This window comes from Anomaloglossus baeobatrachus, chromosome 11 (genome assembly GCF_048569485.1).
Source record: "Anomaloglossus baeobatrachus isolate aAnoBae1 chromosome 11, aAnoBae1.hap1, whole genome shotgun sequence".
NCBI classification, from domain to species: Eukaryota; Metazoa; Chordata; class Amphibia; order Anura; family Aromobatidae; genus Anomaloglossus; species Anomaloglossus baeobatrachus.
This window is the reverse complement of record NC_134363.1, coordinates 134,573,615-134,592,240: the sequence shown is the minus strand read 5'-3', so window position 1 is coordinate 134,592,240 and position 18,626 is coordinate 134,573,615. Positions and strand designations below refer to the sequence as shown.

At 46.5% G+C, this 18,626-nt stretch overlaps 1 protein-coding gene across 1 annotated transcript in view; it reads right to left on the bottom strand.

Annotated features, from left to right (window-relative positions):
- NPHP4 (nephrocystin 4) overlaps positions 1-18,626 on the bottom strand; it is a 355,418-nt gene that overhangs the window by 315,030 nt on the left and 21,762 nt on the right. Inside the window, exon 3 of the mRNA XM_075328429.1 lies at positions 17,582-17,734. Coding sequence (XP_075184544.1) covers positions 17,582-17,734 — 153 coding nt within the window. The remainder of the gene's footprint in view (positions 1-17,581; positions 17,735-18,626) is intronic.

The following is an 18,626-nucleotide window of genomic DNA, read 5'->3' as shown; positions in this document are numbered from 1 at the left end:
TTCTCTGGTATCATGGAGACATTAGTCTGTTATGGATTGTCATCCAGCGTTCCCGAAAATCGAACATAAAAGGTAACATATCCTCCATTTCTGCCTGTGTATAATAAAGGGGTCATAGTTGTTAGATGCCAGATTCTGAATTCCTACCACGTAATGCATCAGATCTATAAATATCGGGAATCACAGTCCACAATAATAAACTCACAATGTTAATGCTCCATTTCAAGCCGGGCTTATTAGGAGACAAAACAAACACGGGGCAGAGAGCGCAAGGCACAAATATCACTCCTCGCCTCGCCAATATCAACAAAACGCTGCTTTGAAATCGCCTTGAAAGGCAGAAATCTGGTAGCACGATCGTCACCGTCACATCATAGCATGACATTTGATCCGGTAAATCCATGTGGAGCTCATTAGGAATAATAATGACATTTTTTTTTTTGCAATAAAGGCAGCATTACAGGATAACTGGCCACTGATCAGGCATTGTTTGGTGGAGACAGAAAGCACGGGTACATTTGCTGTAGGGAATATTAAATCCATTGTGTCATTTGGTGCAGACGACTCATTAGCAAAAACAAATTGTAAGACAAATAAATAAATAAAATTGCATGTAATATAGGATTGAGATCAGGGCTTTGTGATGGCCACTCCAAAACATTGATTTTGTTATCCTTAAGCCACTGTGTAACCAGTTTGGCAAAATGCTTCAGATCATTATCCACTTAGAAGAACCATTGCCGCCCAAGCTTTAAGTTCCTGGCTGATGCTTTGGGATGTTGCTTCAGTATTGCCACATAATCTTCTTTCCTCATGATGCCATCTATTTTATGAAGTGCACCAGTTCCTCCTGCAGCAAAACAAGCCCACAACATGATGCTGCCACCCCCGTGCTTCACAGTTGGGATGATGTTCGTAGGTTTCAAAGCTTTTCCCTTTTTCCTACAAACCTAACAATGGTCATTATGGCCAAACAGTTCAATTTTAGTTTTGTCAGACCACAGGACATGTCTCCAAAAATTAAGGTCTTTGCTTCTGTGTGTATTAGCAAACATTAATCTGGCTCTTTTATGTTTCTTTTGGAGTAATGGCTTATTTCAGCCCATGTTGATACAGTACTTGTTTCACTGTGGATAATGACACAATCTTACCAGCTTCCGCCAGCATCTTCACAAGGTCTTTTGCCTTTGTTCTTGAGCTGATCTGCACATGTGTACCAGAGATGAATGTGCTTTGGTCAGACAGGACCCATCTCCTTCCTGAGAGGTATGATGGCTGGATTTTCCCATTTTGTTTGTACTTGAGTATAATTATTTGTACAGATGAACGAGGCACCTTCAGGTATCTGGAAATTGCACCCAAGGATGAACCAGACTTCTGCCAATCCACAATTCTCTTCCTGAGATCTTAACTGATTTCTTTTGACTTTCCCATGATGCTACACAAAGACGCAGTGTATTTCAGGTGTGCATTAAAATACATCCACAGGTGCGTCTCTAATTAACTCATATGTTGCCAATAAACCTATTAGAAGCTTCCAAAGACATGACATCATCACATGGGCTGTCCCATATTGTTTAAAGGTATAGTACTCAGTGTATGTAAACTTTTGACTTTGCAGAAAGTAATAAAAATGCCTTAAAACATCTCTCTCATTATTCGGGCATTTGGTAAATATAAATAATTTTGGTTACTAAGTGACATAAAACGGGAAAGGTTTATTCTGATTTCATGAAAAATATGCAGATGTGTTTTTCTAGATAGTGGATGGAAACTTCTGGTTTCAACCGTACAGGCCACAAATTAAGAAACATCAGAGACTTTAATGTGTGCAGTTAGGGTATGGCCTGGTGGTGCGGCCAAAGTGAAGGCGGCTCCTGGATGATGGAGGCATTGAAGTCGGTGACTGGTCTTCACGTTCCCCAGACCTTAACCCAATTGAGCACCTCTGGGACATTATGTATCAGTGCACAGGAATGTTTGTTATGACATCAGGATGTTCTATGAGCTCCAAGAAGTAGTGATTTTCCTGGACTCCGCTCAGGACGCTACCATAAAGTATTCCTCCAGATCAAAAAGGCTGATAACAGTGAACAATAAGCACACTCACCACATAGTAAATACTGGCAATCTTTAGATTCAGCATCCCTTTAAGAAAGTGCCTTCTCAATTACCAGGTGCCCTACGTGTAATTTATAGGTTTGGTATTTCTCCTGCCTGTTCATATGTTGTCAATCACATCTTACAGGACAATAATTCGACATTTCATGTATATTTTTTTATTACGGCTGTATAAAGCTGAAGCAGTTTGCTAGAATTCATGTAGAATGACTGCACCGAGTCACAAACCTTTCTACTCTCAATGAAGCAGTCAGTATATTGAGCAGTTCACTTTTGTCACCAGCAGATGGAGACAGAGTACAACCAAAACCAAGTGCCCCATATGCGGCATTATTATGCACACAGTGTGCCATTTAACTTGGACTTTTTAATACCTTTTTTTAAGGATTTTCCATGTCAGTATCAATACAACACATATCCTTGTGGCACCCTAGGAAATCATTAGATGCGATGTTCGCATAGGACGTTGCGATTTGAGCTTAATCCTATAGATCCAGCCTAAAAAATGGACCTGTGCTCACAACGTGATCAGAGTTGCTCACTGTAGCTCCGCTGGATCAGTTCTTGCAGAAGACAATATTAGAACATCACTTCATTAAGAACAAGTCAGAACAGCGGAAAAGTAATGAAAATTTGCTACCCTACAAAAACGTCAGCTTTTCTTTGTTGGTGGGAGGGAGATTTTAAAGCCTATTCTCTCTGCACTATTTTGGGACACTGAGAAGGCATCAAACTGTGGGAGGAGGCAATGTGTGACCACTACAATGTATGCAGGATATTACTGTATATTGTGTGTGGAACCATCATCCCTTGGGAGGGACACGGAAGGCATCACAGTGTATGAGGGGCACTATGAGGGCATCATATTGTATGAGGGGCACAGCGGAAACACTGTTATGAGAAGCACTGTGAGGGCATTATACTGTACGAGGAGCACGTTGGGGGAATCATAATGTAGGTGGGGCACAGTGGGGGCATTACAATCTATAAGGGGCACTGTGAGGGCATTATACTGTACGAGGAGCACGGTGGGGGGATCATAATGTAGGTGGGGCACAGTATAAGGGGCACTGTGAGGGCATTATACTGTATGAAGAGCACGGTGGGGGCAACATAATGTAGATGGGGCACAGTAGGGGCATTACACTGTATGAGGGGCACTGTGAGGGCATTATACTGTACGAGGAGCACGGTGGGGGCATCATTATATAGGTGGGGCACTGTGCGGGCATCACACTGTATGAGGGGCACTGTGAGGGCATTATACTGTACGAGGAGCACAGTGGGGGCATCATAATGTAGGTGGGGCACAGTGGGGGCATTACACTGTATGAGGGGTACTGTTAGGGCATTAAACTGTACGAGGAGCACGGTGGGGGCATCATAATGTAGGTGGGGCACAGTATAAGGGGCACTGTGAGGGCATTATACTGTACGAGAAGCACAGTGGGGGCATCATAATGTAGGTGGGGCACAGTGGGGGCATTACAATGTATAAGGGGCACTGTGAGGGCATTATACTGTACGAGGAGCACGGTGGGGGGATCATAATGTAGGTGGGGCACAGTATAAGGGGCACTGTGAGGGCATTATACTGTATGAAGAGCACGATGGGGGCAACATAATGTAGATGGGGCACAGTAGGGGCATTACACTGTATGAGGGGCACTGTGAGGGCATTATACTGTACGAGGAGCACGGTGGGGGCATCATTATATAGGTGGGGCACTGTGGGGGCATCACACTGTATGAGGAGAACTGTGAGGGCATTATACTGTACGAGGAGCATAGTGGGGGCATCATAATGTAGGTGGGGCACAGTGGGGGCATTACACTGTATGAGAGGTACTGTTAGGGCATTAAACTGTACGAGGAGCACGATGTAGGCATCATAATGTAGGTGGGGCACAGTGGGGGCATTACACTGTATGAGGGGTACTGTAGAGGCACAATATTATAAGGCGCATGGTAGGAACATCATACTGTATAATGGGCACTGTGAAGGTACTATGGTATGAGGGGCACTGTGGGGGCATTATGCTGTATGAGGGTCACTATGGAGGCACTATGTTATGAGGGGCACCATACTACAACATGGGCACTGTGAAGGCATCATACTGTGTGTGGGAACCATACTATGAATAGGGAACTGTCAGGGCATCATACTGTATGATGGCCGCTGTGGGGGCATCATGCCATATGTGTGGGGGCATTGTGAAGGAACTAATGTATTCTATGAGCAATATTCTAATTTAAAAGGGGCACTGTAAAGGCAGTATAATGTATAAGGGTCACCGTGAGGGCACCATACTATAAGTCAGACACTGTGAGGGCATCATACTGTATGATGGGCACTATGGGGGCATCATGCTGTATGTCTGGGGGCGCTGTATGTCTGGGGGCACTGTTAAAGGGGTGGTTCACCCATTTTTTTTTTTCCCCAATGATTCTCACTTACCATTGTATGCATCTTCTTCAATAGCCTCTATTTCCATTTCGGGCACTGAGCGGCGCTATCCTGCACGCTCAGTGCCGGTCACATGACCCCCTGGAGCTGTGGCCGCCAGCATCCTCTGACGTCCCGGCATTTCCGGGCTCTCAAACTGGACGGGTACATCAGAGGATGCCGGCGCCACTCACAGTGATTGACTGGGCTGTGGGCGGTGACTACCTGACGTCACAGCCCAGCATCGAGGGGAGGATCCGGAGGACGCCAGTGTGTGGAGCGGTGAAGGCAGAGCGCGCGCTTACCAGCATTCAGCTGTGGGAGGTACGGGCTCCAGTGTGGAGTACAGGGGGGGTTTCCTCCGCTGAAATCCCCCCTGTCACGCAAGTATGTGATCACACTGTCCACCCGCCCGCTGTGCTCAGCTGTCAGGAGAGCGGGCGGTGTCTTAAGTGTGATCATATACTCCCACCAGCAGCACAGGTGACCGGACGCTGCATGGGACCAATCTGCTCCACTCTGTCACCTGCACAACAAGTACCACAGTGGAGACAGTGACATGTAGCATCCGGTCACCTGCACGACAAGTCCCAGAGTGGAGACAGTGACATGCTCTGCTCTGACACATAGTGTGCTGCATGTCACTGTCTCCATTCTGGGACTTGTTGTGCAGGTGACCGGATGCTACATGTCACTATCTGTCTCCACTCTGTGATTTCTGCTGCATAGTACCAACTGTATACACTCTCACCTGCAGAACAAGTCCCAGAGTGGAGACAGTTAGTGACATGTAGCATCCGGTCACCTGCACAACAAGTCCCAGAGTGGATACAGTGACATGCAGCACACTATGTGTCAGAGCAGAGCATGTCACCAACTTGCTCTGCTCTGTCACCTGCGAAGCTGCATGTCACCAACTAAGGGTAAGTTCACACAGTGCGTTTTTCGTGGCGTTTTTCCGCGTTTTTCTGGTGCGTTTTTACTCAGAAAACTGCATGACTTTGCTTCCCGAGTAAAGTCTATGCCATTGTGCGCACTAGGCGTTTTTTGCGGCGTTTTTTACCACATTTTTGTGCTGAAAATGCAGTGACATTGCTTCCCCAGCAATGTCTATGGGTTTTCAGAAGTGCTGTCCGCAGACAGCGTTTTTTTGTAGCTGCGTTTTTGTGTTGACCACAAAAATGCAGCATGTCAATTATTTCTGCGTTTTTCACTGCGTTTTTCACCCATTGAGTTCAATGAGATGTTCAACAACGCAATGAAAAACGCATATAGCTGCGTTTCTATGACTAAAAACGCAGCTATAAACGCAAGGGGTGGGTACTACAGTGACGTGTACAGGAAGAGGATTCCTTCTGTTGGTAAACACAGAAGGATGAATCCTCCCGGTACCGTCACCGCTGCGTCCACCTCCCGTCCTGTGCATGTCAGCTCCGTGCGGCGCCATGTCTGGGCGGGAGGTGGAGGCAGCGGCGAAAACCAAAGTGAACAGTAGAAAAAAAAAAATGCCATACTCACCTGTCTGCAGGGTCACGGTGCCATGTCCACTCCCAGCCCCTGTCTCGGTACCGCCGCTCTGGCTGTGTGCAGTCTCCCCGGGGCACGTACGAAGCTTGCAGGACCTGGCGGTGGATCAGCTCATCGATTCTCGCGGTGTTGCCGGCTTTTTTGCGTACGGCCGGCTATCAGCTGCTCCTGCCGTCAGGGGACTTCATCAGCTGATTACCGGCAGCTCCTGCAGCGATGGGACAGGATCATACTCCTGTCCAATCGATCGCTGCAGGAGCTGCCGGTAATCAGCACATAACTGAGTATGTATTTATTTATTTATTTTTTCGACTGATGCATCAGCTGATTGTATAAAAGCCGATTATACAATCAGCTGATGTGTCATGTGATTCACGTAGTTTAACCTGGCACATCATCTGATCGCTTTGCCTTCCAGCAAACCGATCAGATGATATTGGATCCGGATTGGACGGCGCGGGACCCTAACCCAGGATTACTGCGGAGGGGGGTTTATTTCAATAAAGATGGAGTCACTAATTGTGTTGTGTTTTATTTCTAATAAAAATATTTTTCTGTGTGTTGTGTTTTTTTTTTTATCTTTATCATTACTAGAAATTCATGGTGGCCATGTCTAATATTGGCGTGACACCATGAATTTCGGGCTTAGGGCTAGCTGATAATATACAGCTAGCCCTAACTCCATTATTACCCGGCTAGCCACCTGGCATCAAGGCAGCTGGAAGAGTTGGATACAGCACCAGAAGATGGCGCTTCTATGAAAGCACCATTTTCTGGGGTGGCTTCGGACTGCAATTCGCAGTGGGGGTGCCCAGAAAGCTTGGGCACCCTGCACTGTGGATTCCAATCCCCAGCTGCCTAGTTGTGCCCGGCTGGACACAAAAATTAGGCGAAGCTCACGTCATTTTTTTTTTTTAATTATTTCATGAAATTCATGAAATAAAAAAATAAAGGGCTTCTCTATATTTTTGGTTCCCAGCCGGGTACAAATAGGCAGCTGGGGGTTGGGGGCAGCCCGTACCTGCCTGCTGTACCCGGCTAGCATACAAAAATATGGCGAAGCCCACGTCATTTTTTTTTTTCTTTTTTGGCAAAAAACTGCATACAGTCCGGGATGGAGTATGCTGAGCCTTGTAGTTCTGCAGCTGCTGTCTTCTCTCCTGCTTACACTAGTGAAGGGAGGATGCTGAGCCTTGTAGTTCTGCAGCTGCTGTCTGCTCTCCTGCATACACTAGTGAATGGAGGAGAGCAGACAGCAGCTGCAGAACTACAAGGCTCAGCATCCTCCATTCACTAGTGTATGCAGGAGAGCAGACAGCAGCTGCAGGACTACAAGGCTCAGCATCCTCCATTCACTAGTGTATGCAGGAGAGTAGACAGCAGCTGCAGGACTACAAGGCTCAGCATCCTCCATTTACTAGTGTATGCAGGTGAGCAGACAGCAGCTGCAGGACTACAAGGCTCAGCATCCTCCATTCACTAGTGTATGCAGGAGAGCAGACAGCAGCTGCAGGACTACAAGGCTCAGCATCCTTCATTCACTAGTGTATGCAGGAGAGCAGACAGAAGCTGCAGAACTACAAAGCTCAGCATCCTCCATCCAGGACTGTATGCAGTTTTTTAACCAAAAAGAAAAAATAAATGACATGGGCTTCGCCATATTTTTGTATGCTAGCCGGGTACAGCAGGCAGGTATGGGCTGCCCCCAACCCCCAGCTGCCTATTTGTACCCGGCTGGGAACCAAAAATATAGAGAAGCCCTTTTTTTTTTATTTCATGAATTTCATGAAATAATTTAAAAAAAAAATGACGTGAGCTTCGCCTAATTTTGGTGTCCAGCCGGGTACAACTAGGCAGCTGGGGATTGGAATCCACAGTGAAGGGTGCCCAAGCTTTCTGGGCACCCCCACTGCGAATTGCAGTCCGCAGCCACCCCAGAAAATGGCGCTTTCATAGAAGCGCCATCTTCTGGTGCTGTATCCAACTCTTCCAGCTGCCCTGATGCCGGGTGGCTAGCCGGGTAATAATGGAGTTAGGGCTAGCTGTATATTATCAGCTAGCCCTAAGCCCGAAATTCATGGTGTCACGCCAATATTAGACATGACCACCATGAATTTCTAGTAATGATAAGAAAAAAAAAAAAAACACAACACACAGAAAAATATTTTTATTAGAAATAAAACACAACACAATTAGTGACTCCATCTTTATTGAAATAAACCCCCCTCCGCAGTAATCCTGGGTTAGGGTCCCGCGCCGTCCAATCCGGATCCAATATCATCTGATCGGTTTGCTGGAAGGCATACCGATCAGATGATGTGTCAGGTTAAAGGATGTGAATCACATCATACATCAGCTGATTGTATAAAAGCCGATTATACAATCAGCTGAAGCATCAGTGCAAAAAAAAAAAAAAATAAATAAATACTCACGTCTGTGCTGATTACCGGCAGCTCCTGGCGCGGAGTATGATCCTGTCCCATCGCTGCAGGAGCTGCCGGTAATCAGCTGATGAAGTCCCCTGACGGCAGGATCAGCTGATAGCCGGCCGGGCGCGAAAAAGCCGGCGAGACTACGATCAGCTGATGCGTCAGGTGACTGCATCAGGTGATCCACCGCCAGGTCCTGCAAGCTTCGTACGTGCCCCGGGGAGACTGCACACTGCCAGAGCGGCGGTACCGAGACAGGGGCTGGAAGCGGGCATGGCACCGGGACCCTGCAGACAGGTGAGTATGACATACACACACACATACACACTCACACACACACTGTATATACACACACACACTGTATATACGCACACACACGGTATATACGCACACACACGGTATATACACACACTGTATATACGCACACACACACACGGTATATACACACACACACACACTGTATATACGCACACACACGGTATATACACACACTGTATATACGCACACACACACGGTATATACACACACACACTGTATATACGCACACACACGGTATATACACACACTGTATATATGCACACACACGGTATATACACACACTGTATATACGCGCACACACACTTTCTTCCCCTGGCTGTGTAGAGCTGCTGCTGTCTCTGTGTAATTGATCTCAGTGCATCCACTGGGAAGAGGCAGGGAGGAGGGTTTGGGTGGGAGCAGAGTGGGTGTATTAGACACAATGGGTGTGTTAGATAAGCCAGACACCGCCCTAGAGCCACAAAGAATTCTGGGACTTGTAGGAACTGAACACAGGAAGTCAGAGGAGAGATTAACCCCATCAGAGCTGGAGCCAGCAATGAGCATGTGCTGCTAGTGCACAATGAAAGGTAATTTTGCTGAAAAAACATAATAGATGTGTTGAGGGGCACATATTAGCAAGATTTATCAGAAAAAAAAAATCAGTTTTGGTAACTGGACAACTTCTTTAACGTACTAATGTATGAGCAATATCATAATTTAAAAAGGCAGTATAAAGTATGAGGGTTATTGTTAGGGCATCATACTGTAAGAGGAGCACTTTGGGGGAATCATGTGAAGAGCACTGCAGTGTATTATATTGTGTGTGGATGGCACTATGTGAGGGGGCAATGTGAGGGCATCATAATGAGTGAGGAGTACTCAGGGGCATTATCGTGTGAATAGGGGCACTATGGGCCATCATACTTTGTGGAGGGAGGTTTCTATGGGGCATCATACTATGTAGCTATTGTGGGGCTGTCATACTGTATGTAGACCCTAATGAGGGTTTCGCAATAGGTGGGAACATTCATGGGCCTCACTAGGGGCACCATTTCTATGTTCACACTCTAAATGGACTGGGTGAGGATAGGTTTGTGGACTGGCAAATAAAAAACATTTCCCATCTTTAAAAGTTGGGAGGTCAACTTCAGTGATTATAGTTGTGTAGGGCCAAGGAGTTGGGCTGACGATCCATAGGCACGCTGTCACATATAAGAGCTCTATGGGACTTTTATAATGGGAACACTAGTACGGCTACTTTTAGAATCAATATTACTAAAGGGGTATGGCCTGTTACATTTGGGGGTGCTAAGGTGAGCCCTAAAATTATGGGGATTCTCTGACACAGTTACTATAGTCCAGCAGAACAATTATAAGAGACTTGGCACAAACGTTTTACAAGATGATTTGCAGCTGCACTTAATATTATAGGGGGCACTAGATTAAAGATTACAAGACCTCCTTATAGTGACCCGTCTCTATCTATATCTATGCCCAGAAGAACATGTGTTACTAACTCATAGGGAAGCTGTCATGTCGGATCTGGTCTGTGATCGGATCAGATCGGTATACATTTTTGCTAGAAATATTCAGTATAACTTGGGTTTTATTCCTTGAAATCCCTGGTTGTATACATAGCAGTCCAGTGGGCGGTCCTACTAATGATTGACAGTATTCTCAGAATGACTGTGCTTGCAGAGATAGCTGTCAATCACAAGTAGGACTGCCCACTGGACTCATTTTTATATATATATATATATATATATATTATATATATACAGTTAGGTCCAGAAATATTTGGACAGTGACACAATTTTCGCGAGTTGGGCTCTGCATGCCACCACATTGGATTTGAAATGAAACCTCTACAACAGAATTCAAGTGCAGATTGTAACGTTTAATTTGAAGGTTTGAACAAAAATATCTGATAGAAATTGTAGGAATTGTCACATTTCTTTACAAACACTCCACATTTTAGGAGGTCAAAAGTAATTGGACAAATAAACCAAACCCAAACAAAGTATTTTTATTTTCAATATTTGTTGCGAATCCTTTGGAGGCAATCACTGCCTTAAGTCTGGAACCCATGGACATCACCAAACGCTGGGTTTCCTCCTTCTTAATGCTTTGCCAGGCCTTTACAGCCGCAGCTTCAGGTCTTGCTTGTTTGTGGGTCTTTTCGTCTTAAGTCTGGATTTGAGCAAGTGAAATGCATGCTCAATTGGGTTAAGATCTGGTGATTGACTTGGCCATTGCAGAATGTTCCACTTTTTTGCACTCATGAACTCCTGGGTAGCTTTGGCTGTATGCTTGGGGTCATTGTCCATCTGTACTATGAAGCACCATCCGATCAACTTTGCGGCATTTGGCTGAATCTGGGCTGAAGGTATATCCCGGTACACTTCAGAATTAATTCGGCTACTCTTGTCTGCTGTTATGTCATCAATAAACACAAGTGACCCAGTGCCATTGAAAGCCATGCATGCCCATGCCATCACGTTGCCTCCACCATGTTTTACAGAGGATGTGGTGTGCCTTGGATCATGTGCCGTTCCCTTTCTTCTCCAAACTTTTTTCTTCCCATCATTCTGGTACAGGTTGATCTTTGTCTCATCTGTCCATAGAATACTTTTCCAGAACTGAGCTGGCTTCATGAGGTGTTTTTCAGCAAATTTAACTCTGGCCTGTCTATTTTTGGAATTGATGAATGGTTTGCATCTAGATGTGAACCCTTTGTATTTACTTTCATGGAGTCTTCTCTTTACTGTTGACTTAGAGACAGATACACCTACTTCACTGAGAGTGTTCTGGACTTCAGTTGATGTTGTGAACGGGTTCTTCTTCACCAAAGAAAGTATGCGGCGATCATCCACCACTGTTGTCATCCGTGGATGCCCAGGCCTTTTTGAGTTCCCAAGCTCACCAGTCAATTCCTTTTTCCTCAGAATGTACCCGACTGTGGATTTTGCTACTCCAAGCATGTCTGCTATCTCTCTGATGGATTTTTTCTTTTTTTTCAGCCTCAGGATGTTCTGCTTCATCTCAATTGAGAGTTCCTTAGACCGTATGTTGTCTGGTCACAGCAACAGCTTCCAAATGCAAAACCACACACACCTGTAATCAACCCCAGACCTTTTAACTACTTCATTGATTACAGTTTAACGAGGGAGATGCCTTCAGAGTTAATTGCAGCCCATAGAGTCCCTTGTCCAATTACTTTTGGTCCCTTGAAAAAGAGGAGGCTATGCATTACAGAGCTATGATTCCTAAACCCTTTCTCCGATTTGGATGTGAAAACTCTCATATTGCAGCTGGGAGTGTGCACTTTCAGCCCATATTATATATATAATTGTATTTCTGAACATGTTTTTGTAAACAGCTAAAATAACAACCAGGCATACAATACACACCAGGCATTTTTCAATGAATACATACAAAATATACTGAATCTTTTCCAACAAAGCTCTATATCGTCCCGCTGCTGAGTTACTTCTCCTCTATACCGCGCTGTCCACAGATTGGACTGTATGTACAATGTGACAGGTTCCCTTTAAGTGCACAATAAACAAGCAAACAAATGAAAAGCAGAAAATATCAGCCTAAAACACATAAATATTAAACATTTCGGGCTTCCCGCACTCCCAGCTGTCAGCACTGAGCCGCACTTGGGAGCGCTGAATGCACTTTCTATGTATGCATGTATATTGTAAACAGCTTCCACTCAGGGAGCAGCCATCTCTCATGAATTAGGAGTGTCAGAAGAATGACGGGGAGCTGCAGCGCTGAATGCCTGCCATTAATTCATCAGAACCCAGAGGACGGCATCTGCATGGAACTCTGCCGCCATCTAGTGGTCATTGTGTAGAATGCACATGGAAAAAAGAAATCTGACAGTAAGGAAAAACCTAAAGGGGGCTTTACACGCTACGACATCGCTAATGCGAACTCGTTGGGGTCACGGAATTGGTGACGCACATCCGGCCGCATTAGCGATGCCGTTGCGTGTGACACCGATGAGCGATTTTGCATCGTTGCAAAAACGTGCAAAATCGCTCAACGGTGACATGGGGGTCCATTCTCAAAAATCGTTACTGCAGCAGTAAAGAGGTTGTTCCTCGTTCCTGCGGCAGCACACATCGCTCTGTGTGACACCGCAGGAACGAGGAAGCTCTCCTTACCTGCCTCTCGGCCGCTATGCGGAAGGAAGGAGGTGGGCAGGATGTTACGTCCCGCTCAGCTCCACCCCTCCGCTGCTATTGGGCGGCTGCTCAGTGACGTCGCTGTGACGCCGCACAGACCGCCCCCCCTTAGAAAGGAGGCGGTTTGCCGGTCACAGCGACATCGCCGGGCAGGTAAGTAGTGTGACGGGTCTGGGCGATGTTGTGCGGGACGGGCAGCGATTTGCTCGTGTCGCACAACAGATGGGGGCGGGTACCCACGCTGGCGATTTCGGGACCGATATCGCAGCGTGTAAAGCCCGCTTAAAACAGAAGCAGAGGCGCAGCTCAAAATTTCTGCCCTTCAGTGTAAAATCTGTGACAGCTCCCACTTGTGTGCCATATGGATGGGCTCAGCTGTTTGTGTCAGCCTAATGGACTCTGTACAAAGAGTCTAAATACACATTAGACCACTGCCTCATTTATACCGCTCCTCACTGCAGTCATGCTAGGGACTTTTACACCGGTGATCAGTCACAGTCCCATTAATGACAACCCCCCTCCAAAAAAAAAAACAACAAAAGTCAATATCTCAATAAACTTGTCTTGTGGCCTTGAGCATCGATTACAGCTGACAACAAAGCCTCCTGCTGGTCACAAGTGGAGTTACTGTCTGCTGAGGTTCGGCATCACACTCTTCTTGAAGGGTGGCCATCAGATCATTGAGGTTCTGGGGTACAGAGTTACAGCCTCAACACAGCGACTCAGCTGATACCATAGGTTTTCTATGGAATTCAGGTCTGGAGAAAGTGCAGCCGCTCCAGTTGAGGTCCTCTAGTCTCCAGCAGCTGTTCCCTAAAGATATGACCTTGATGCATGGAGCATTGTCATCCATGGAGATGACATTAGGCTGGTGTTGTTCATGTAATAAACAAGAGCACTAGGAGTTCTGGTGCAAATAGTATGTGTTGTTCATGTAGAGGTAAAATGAATGGAGTAATCATGTTATTCCAGTAGTAGGATCTTGTCACTGTACCAGTTACACAGTGTAGGGCAGTTCTGTACTGAGTAGACACACCGGCCCACACTGTAACACCACCAAAGGCTCATCTGGTGACAACAGTGGGTGATCTATAGCGCTCTCCTTGATGTCTTCAGCATCACTGGCTGCCATCATTTCTGCTCAGCATGATTCGCTTTTCATCAGTGACCAGCACTGGGGCCCAATGGGCCTTCGTCCAGCGTAGATGATACCTGTGCCCGGTGGTGGGGTCAGGTACCTTTCAGGTCGTCTAGCACACAGATCATGCTGATGTACACTGTTTTGAATGGTCTGATGTGACACTTGGTGCCTCTCAGCTCCCTTAAATGTGCCTGCAGTTGTGTAGCATTCAGCATCAGGTTCTGAAGGACATTGTTCACAATGAAGCGGTCATGAGTGTGGGATGTGGCCAGAGGACGTCCACTTCTCTTCCTTTCTGTGACTCTTCCAATCTCTCTGTGTCTCTGTACAACCTGCTGGTGACACTCTGTGACTCTCTAAGCTCAGTGGTCTCTTCTGTCTGAGAACATCCTGCTTGAAGTTTCGCAATGGCGCGTTACTGCTGATCAATTGATAGGTGTCGTCTTGGTCTCATGATATCAAAATGTGAACATCGTGATGAGGAGGACGGTTTAATACCAATTCTAATTGAACCCCGTAATGTATGGGCGATTCATGGATCAAACACCTGTTGTGAATTTTGCCATTAAGCTCCTTGTTAGAGAACAGCAACTTGTGCAAAAAGTCCTGAAACATTGAACAGTTGGACATGAGCATCCAAAAGATTAGAGAAGATCACAGTAAGGTCACCTGAAAAGGTTACAGGGCATTGTAGACTCATCCTAAAATGTCACCCAAAAACAAATATCCCTAACTTGGCAGTGATGAACTATCCATGTCCAGCACCATCCTCTTACATGCAAACTATAGTGGCAGATGATTCACATCTTAACATGGTTTTTCCATCCTGTCAAGTGATGACACATCTCTAGAATGAGCCATCAACCTCCTGGTGTGCGGAGAAGAGCAACGCAACCACATCCAAGTCCATCTGCAGCTCGCTGTGCAGCGGGGGGCCGGACCACCACTGTACAGAAAAGAATTATAGAATCACTGCGGTGGCCCCTTCACTCTCAGGATTCGATGGATCCTATTGGCCATTAACGGTCTTGTGCCCCCTGATAATGATGATCCATCCTCGTATTAGGTTATCAATATCGATCGGTGGGGTCCGACACAGGGAGCTGATCTGCACCACTCTGCAGCGGCCACTATACAGATGTGCATTGTTGCTCCATTCCATGGTTAAACCTGGCTGCGGCCAGAGCTAGTGCCAGTGTTCAATGGTGGTGCTGGGTGTTGGACCCTCACCGATCTGATACTGATGGCCCAAAGAGAAAACCTTTAAATCTCCACTCCAGAGTTTGTTTTTCAATGCTGGACGGTTTCTTTAAATCTATAGGGTACTTTACACGCTGCGATATCGGTATCGATATCGCTAGCGAGCGTACCCGCCCCCGTCGGTTGTGTGTCACGGGCAAATCGCTGCCCGTGGCACACAACATCGCTTACACCCGTGAGACGGACTTAACTTCCCTGCGACGTCGCTTTGGCTGGCGATCCGCCTCCTTTCTAAGGGGGCGGTTTGTTCGGCGTCACAGCGACATCACTAAGCGGCCGCCCAATAGAAGTGGAGGGGCAGAGATGAGCGGCCCGAACATCCCGCCCACCTTCTTCCTTCCTTCCGCATTGCCGGCGGCCGCAGGTACCGTGATGTTCCTCGTTCCTGCGGTGTCACACATAGTGATGTGTGTTGCCTCGGGAACGACAAACAACCTGCGTCCTCAACAATCAACTATTTTTGAAAATGAACGACGTGTCAACGATGGACGATTTGGTGAGTATTTTCCATCGTTAACAGTCGTTCCTTGCTGTCACACGCAACGACGTCACTAACGATGCCGGATGTGCATCACGGAATCCGTGACCCCGGCGATATATCATTAGATACGTCGTTGTGTGTAACGGGGCCTTAACAGTCTTGTGTCCCCTGATAATGATGATCCATCCCCATTTAGGTCATCAATATCGATCGGTAGTGTCCGACACGTGGAGCTGATCTGCAGCACTCGGCAGCGGCCGCTATACAGATGTGCATCGTTGTTCCATTCCATGGCTAAACCTGGCTGTGGCCAGAGCTAGTTACGGTGGTCAATGGTGGTGTCGGGTGTTCGATCCTCACCAATCAGATATTGATGGCCCAAAGAGAAAACCTTTAACACTAGAACTACTGGACTCGTGACACCTATATAGAAATACATGGTGCAAAGTAGTCAAAATGACTACCTCAGTAGTTCTAGTGTTAAATCTCCACTCCAGCGCTTGTTTTTCAATTCTGGATTGTTTCTTTAAATCTAAAGGGGGCTTTACACGGTAGTGATATCGCTAGCAATTTCTAGCGATAGCGACCATGTAAGTACCCGCCCCCGTCGCGCATGCGATTGTTTGTGATCGCTGCCGTAGCGAACATTATCGCTACGGCAGTGTCACACGCACTTACCTGGTCGGCGGCGGCGCTGTGACTGCCGAACAATCCCTCCTTCAAGGGGGAGGGACGTTCGGCATCACAGCGACGTCAATAAGTGGCCGGCCAATCAAAGCAGAGGGGCGGAGATGAGCAGGACGTAACATCCTGCCCACTTCCTTCCTTGATCATTGTGGCCGGCGGCAGGTAAGGAGACGTTCCTCGCTCCTGCGGTGTCACACATAGTGATGTGTGCTGCCGCATGAGCGATGAACCACAACGCTAAACAACCCTTACCGATTTTTGACTTTGGGACGACCTCTCCATGGTGAACGATTTTCACCATTTTTGAGGTCGCTTAAGGTCGCTGGTAAGTGTCACACGCTGCGATATCGTTAATGACACCGGATGTGCGTCACTAACGACGTGACCCCGACGATAAAACATTAACGATATCGTAGCGTGTAAAGCCCCCTTAAGCCTCTGGTATTATACTCACTCTACGGCATTGTCATCCTTTTTCGGCGTTGCACTATTCCCGCGGCGCCAACTTCCGACTGGCCGGAAAACAGAAGTTACATCACAAGCACTCAAAACAAGTCTATGTGAGCCAGAACAAAGCTCTCATGAAGTGGTATTGACTTGTGACCTCTGGCTCCATGAAACACTGGAGCTGCTGGCAGATCACAAATCGCAGGAGACCAACCAGAGTGGTGGCGATAGAGGATGAAGATGGCGGCAGGTGGGTATAAGACAGGAGGCAGGGAACTTAGATTTAGAGCATCACTCCAAGGCTAAGATCTTTGAGCATCACCCCTCCTATATACAATAACAGCTAAGCCTTCCAGTCTCCATGTACTTACCATTATTGGGGAGTAAATGTTCTGACCTAGATCAGGGACTTACCCCTTTCAGTGCCCAAAAGCTCTTACCGGTCCATATGAGTAGGCCAACACTAGAGAAGGCTGAAGGCCAATACAGATGCAGATTTGGCTTCGAGGCCTAGGACTCTGCCGTTACCCCCTGGTCACTTACCTCATTGAAGACAACTTTGGGTGTTTGACCAGTGACTGTTCTTAAGGGTTTTGTCAGACTTTTCCAAGTCCTTCCAAAGAAATGGTGGTAGGTGGTATCAAAGAGGGAAAGGCACAGCTGATATTCTGCCTCAGGGCTTACATCTGAAGACCCCTATTTCAAAGGGAAAGAAACACAGTATAAGTCCAGGAATTTACCCCATATTATAAATTAGGAAAGAAATTAACATTAAAAAAAAAAAAAAGAAGAAAAATAACAAAGAAGAAAAAAAAAACATGGCCCCATTGTTCTCTGCTGTCACTGGCTGCACCTTTCTAGTATACTTAGGACTTAAACTTCTGAAAATATCAAGGTCTCACCTCTGGATGCACAGAGACATGTGTGACCCTAGGAGAAGTCATTTCTGGTGCATGAAGGTGCTAGTACACGTCTGCTCCAGGGAACAGAAGCTCATGGTGTCTATGTGTGTCACACTATGTACGGGGAAGTACCAAGCGAACGGTGAAAGGGAAGGGGAACCCTGTGTCTAGCGAAGGGGGAGATGGTGACTCCTGACCGAACCTACTGCTGGTCCCTGGGGTCCCTCACCACCCTAGATAGGTTCCACACCACGCCAAACCGAATACCTGACCTTAAGTATCCCTACTGCTGGGCTATAAATAGGGAACGAGTGGGATGAGCTCTTTGTCAACCACACTAAACACTATAGAAGACACAAGTATGACACACAGGGGAAAATGCATGAACTTCTTATCATTAAATGGCTGAGGTAGGAGTTCAGCAAAGTAACAACAACAATATCGCAAATGAGAGCAAGCCACCTGCTTGCAACCGGAGCTTTTGTGAACTGAAAAATATCACCAGCACCAGTGCAGGGAAGATGGGAGTATTTATTTAAGCACAAGCGGAATACTGATAATCATCAGATGGATGTAAAGAGGGATCCGCTGGGTCTTAAAGGTGAAGAGATTAAAATCCAACAGTAAAGCTATCTAGTACAATAAATACTAAAAGAAGGAACAATGGAGAGTCAGGGAGCATTATG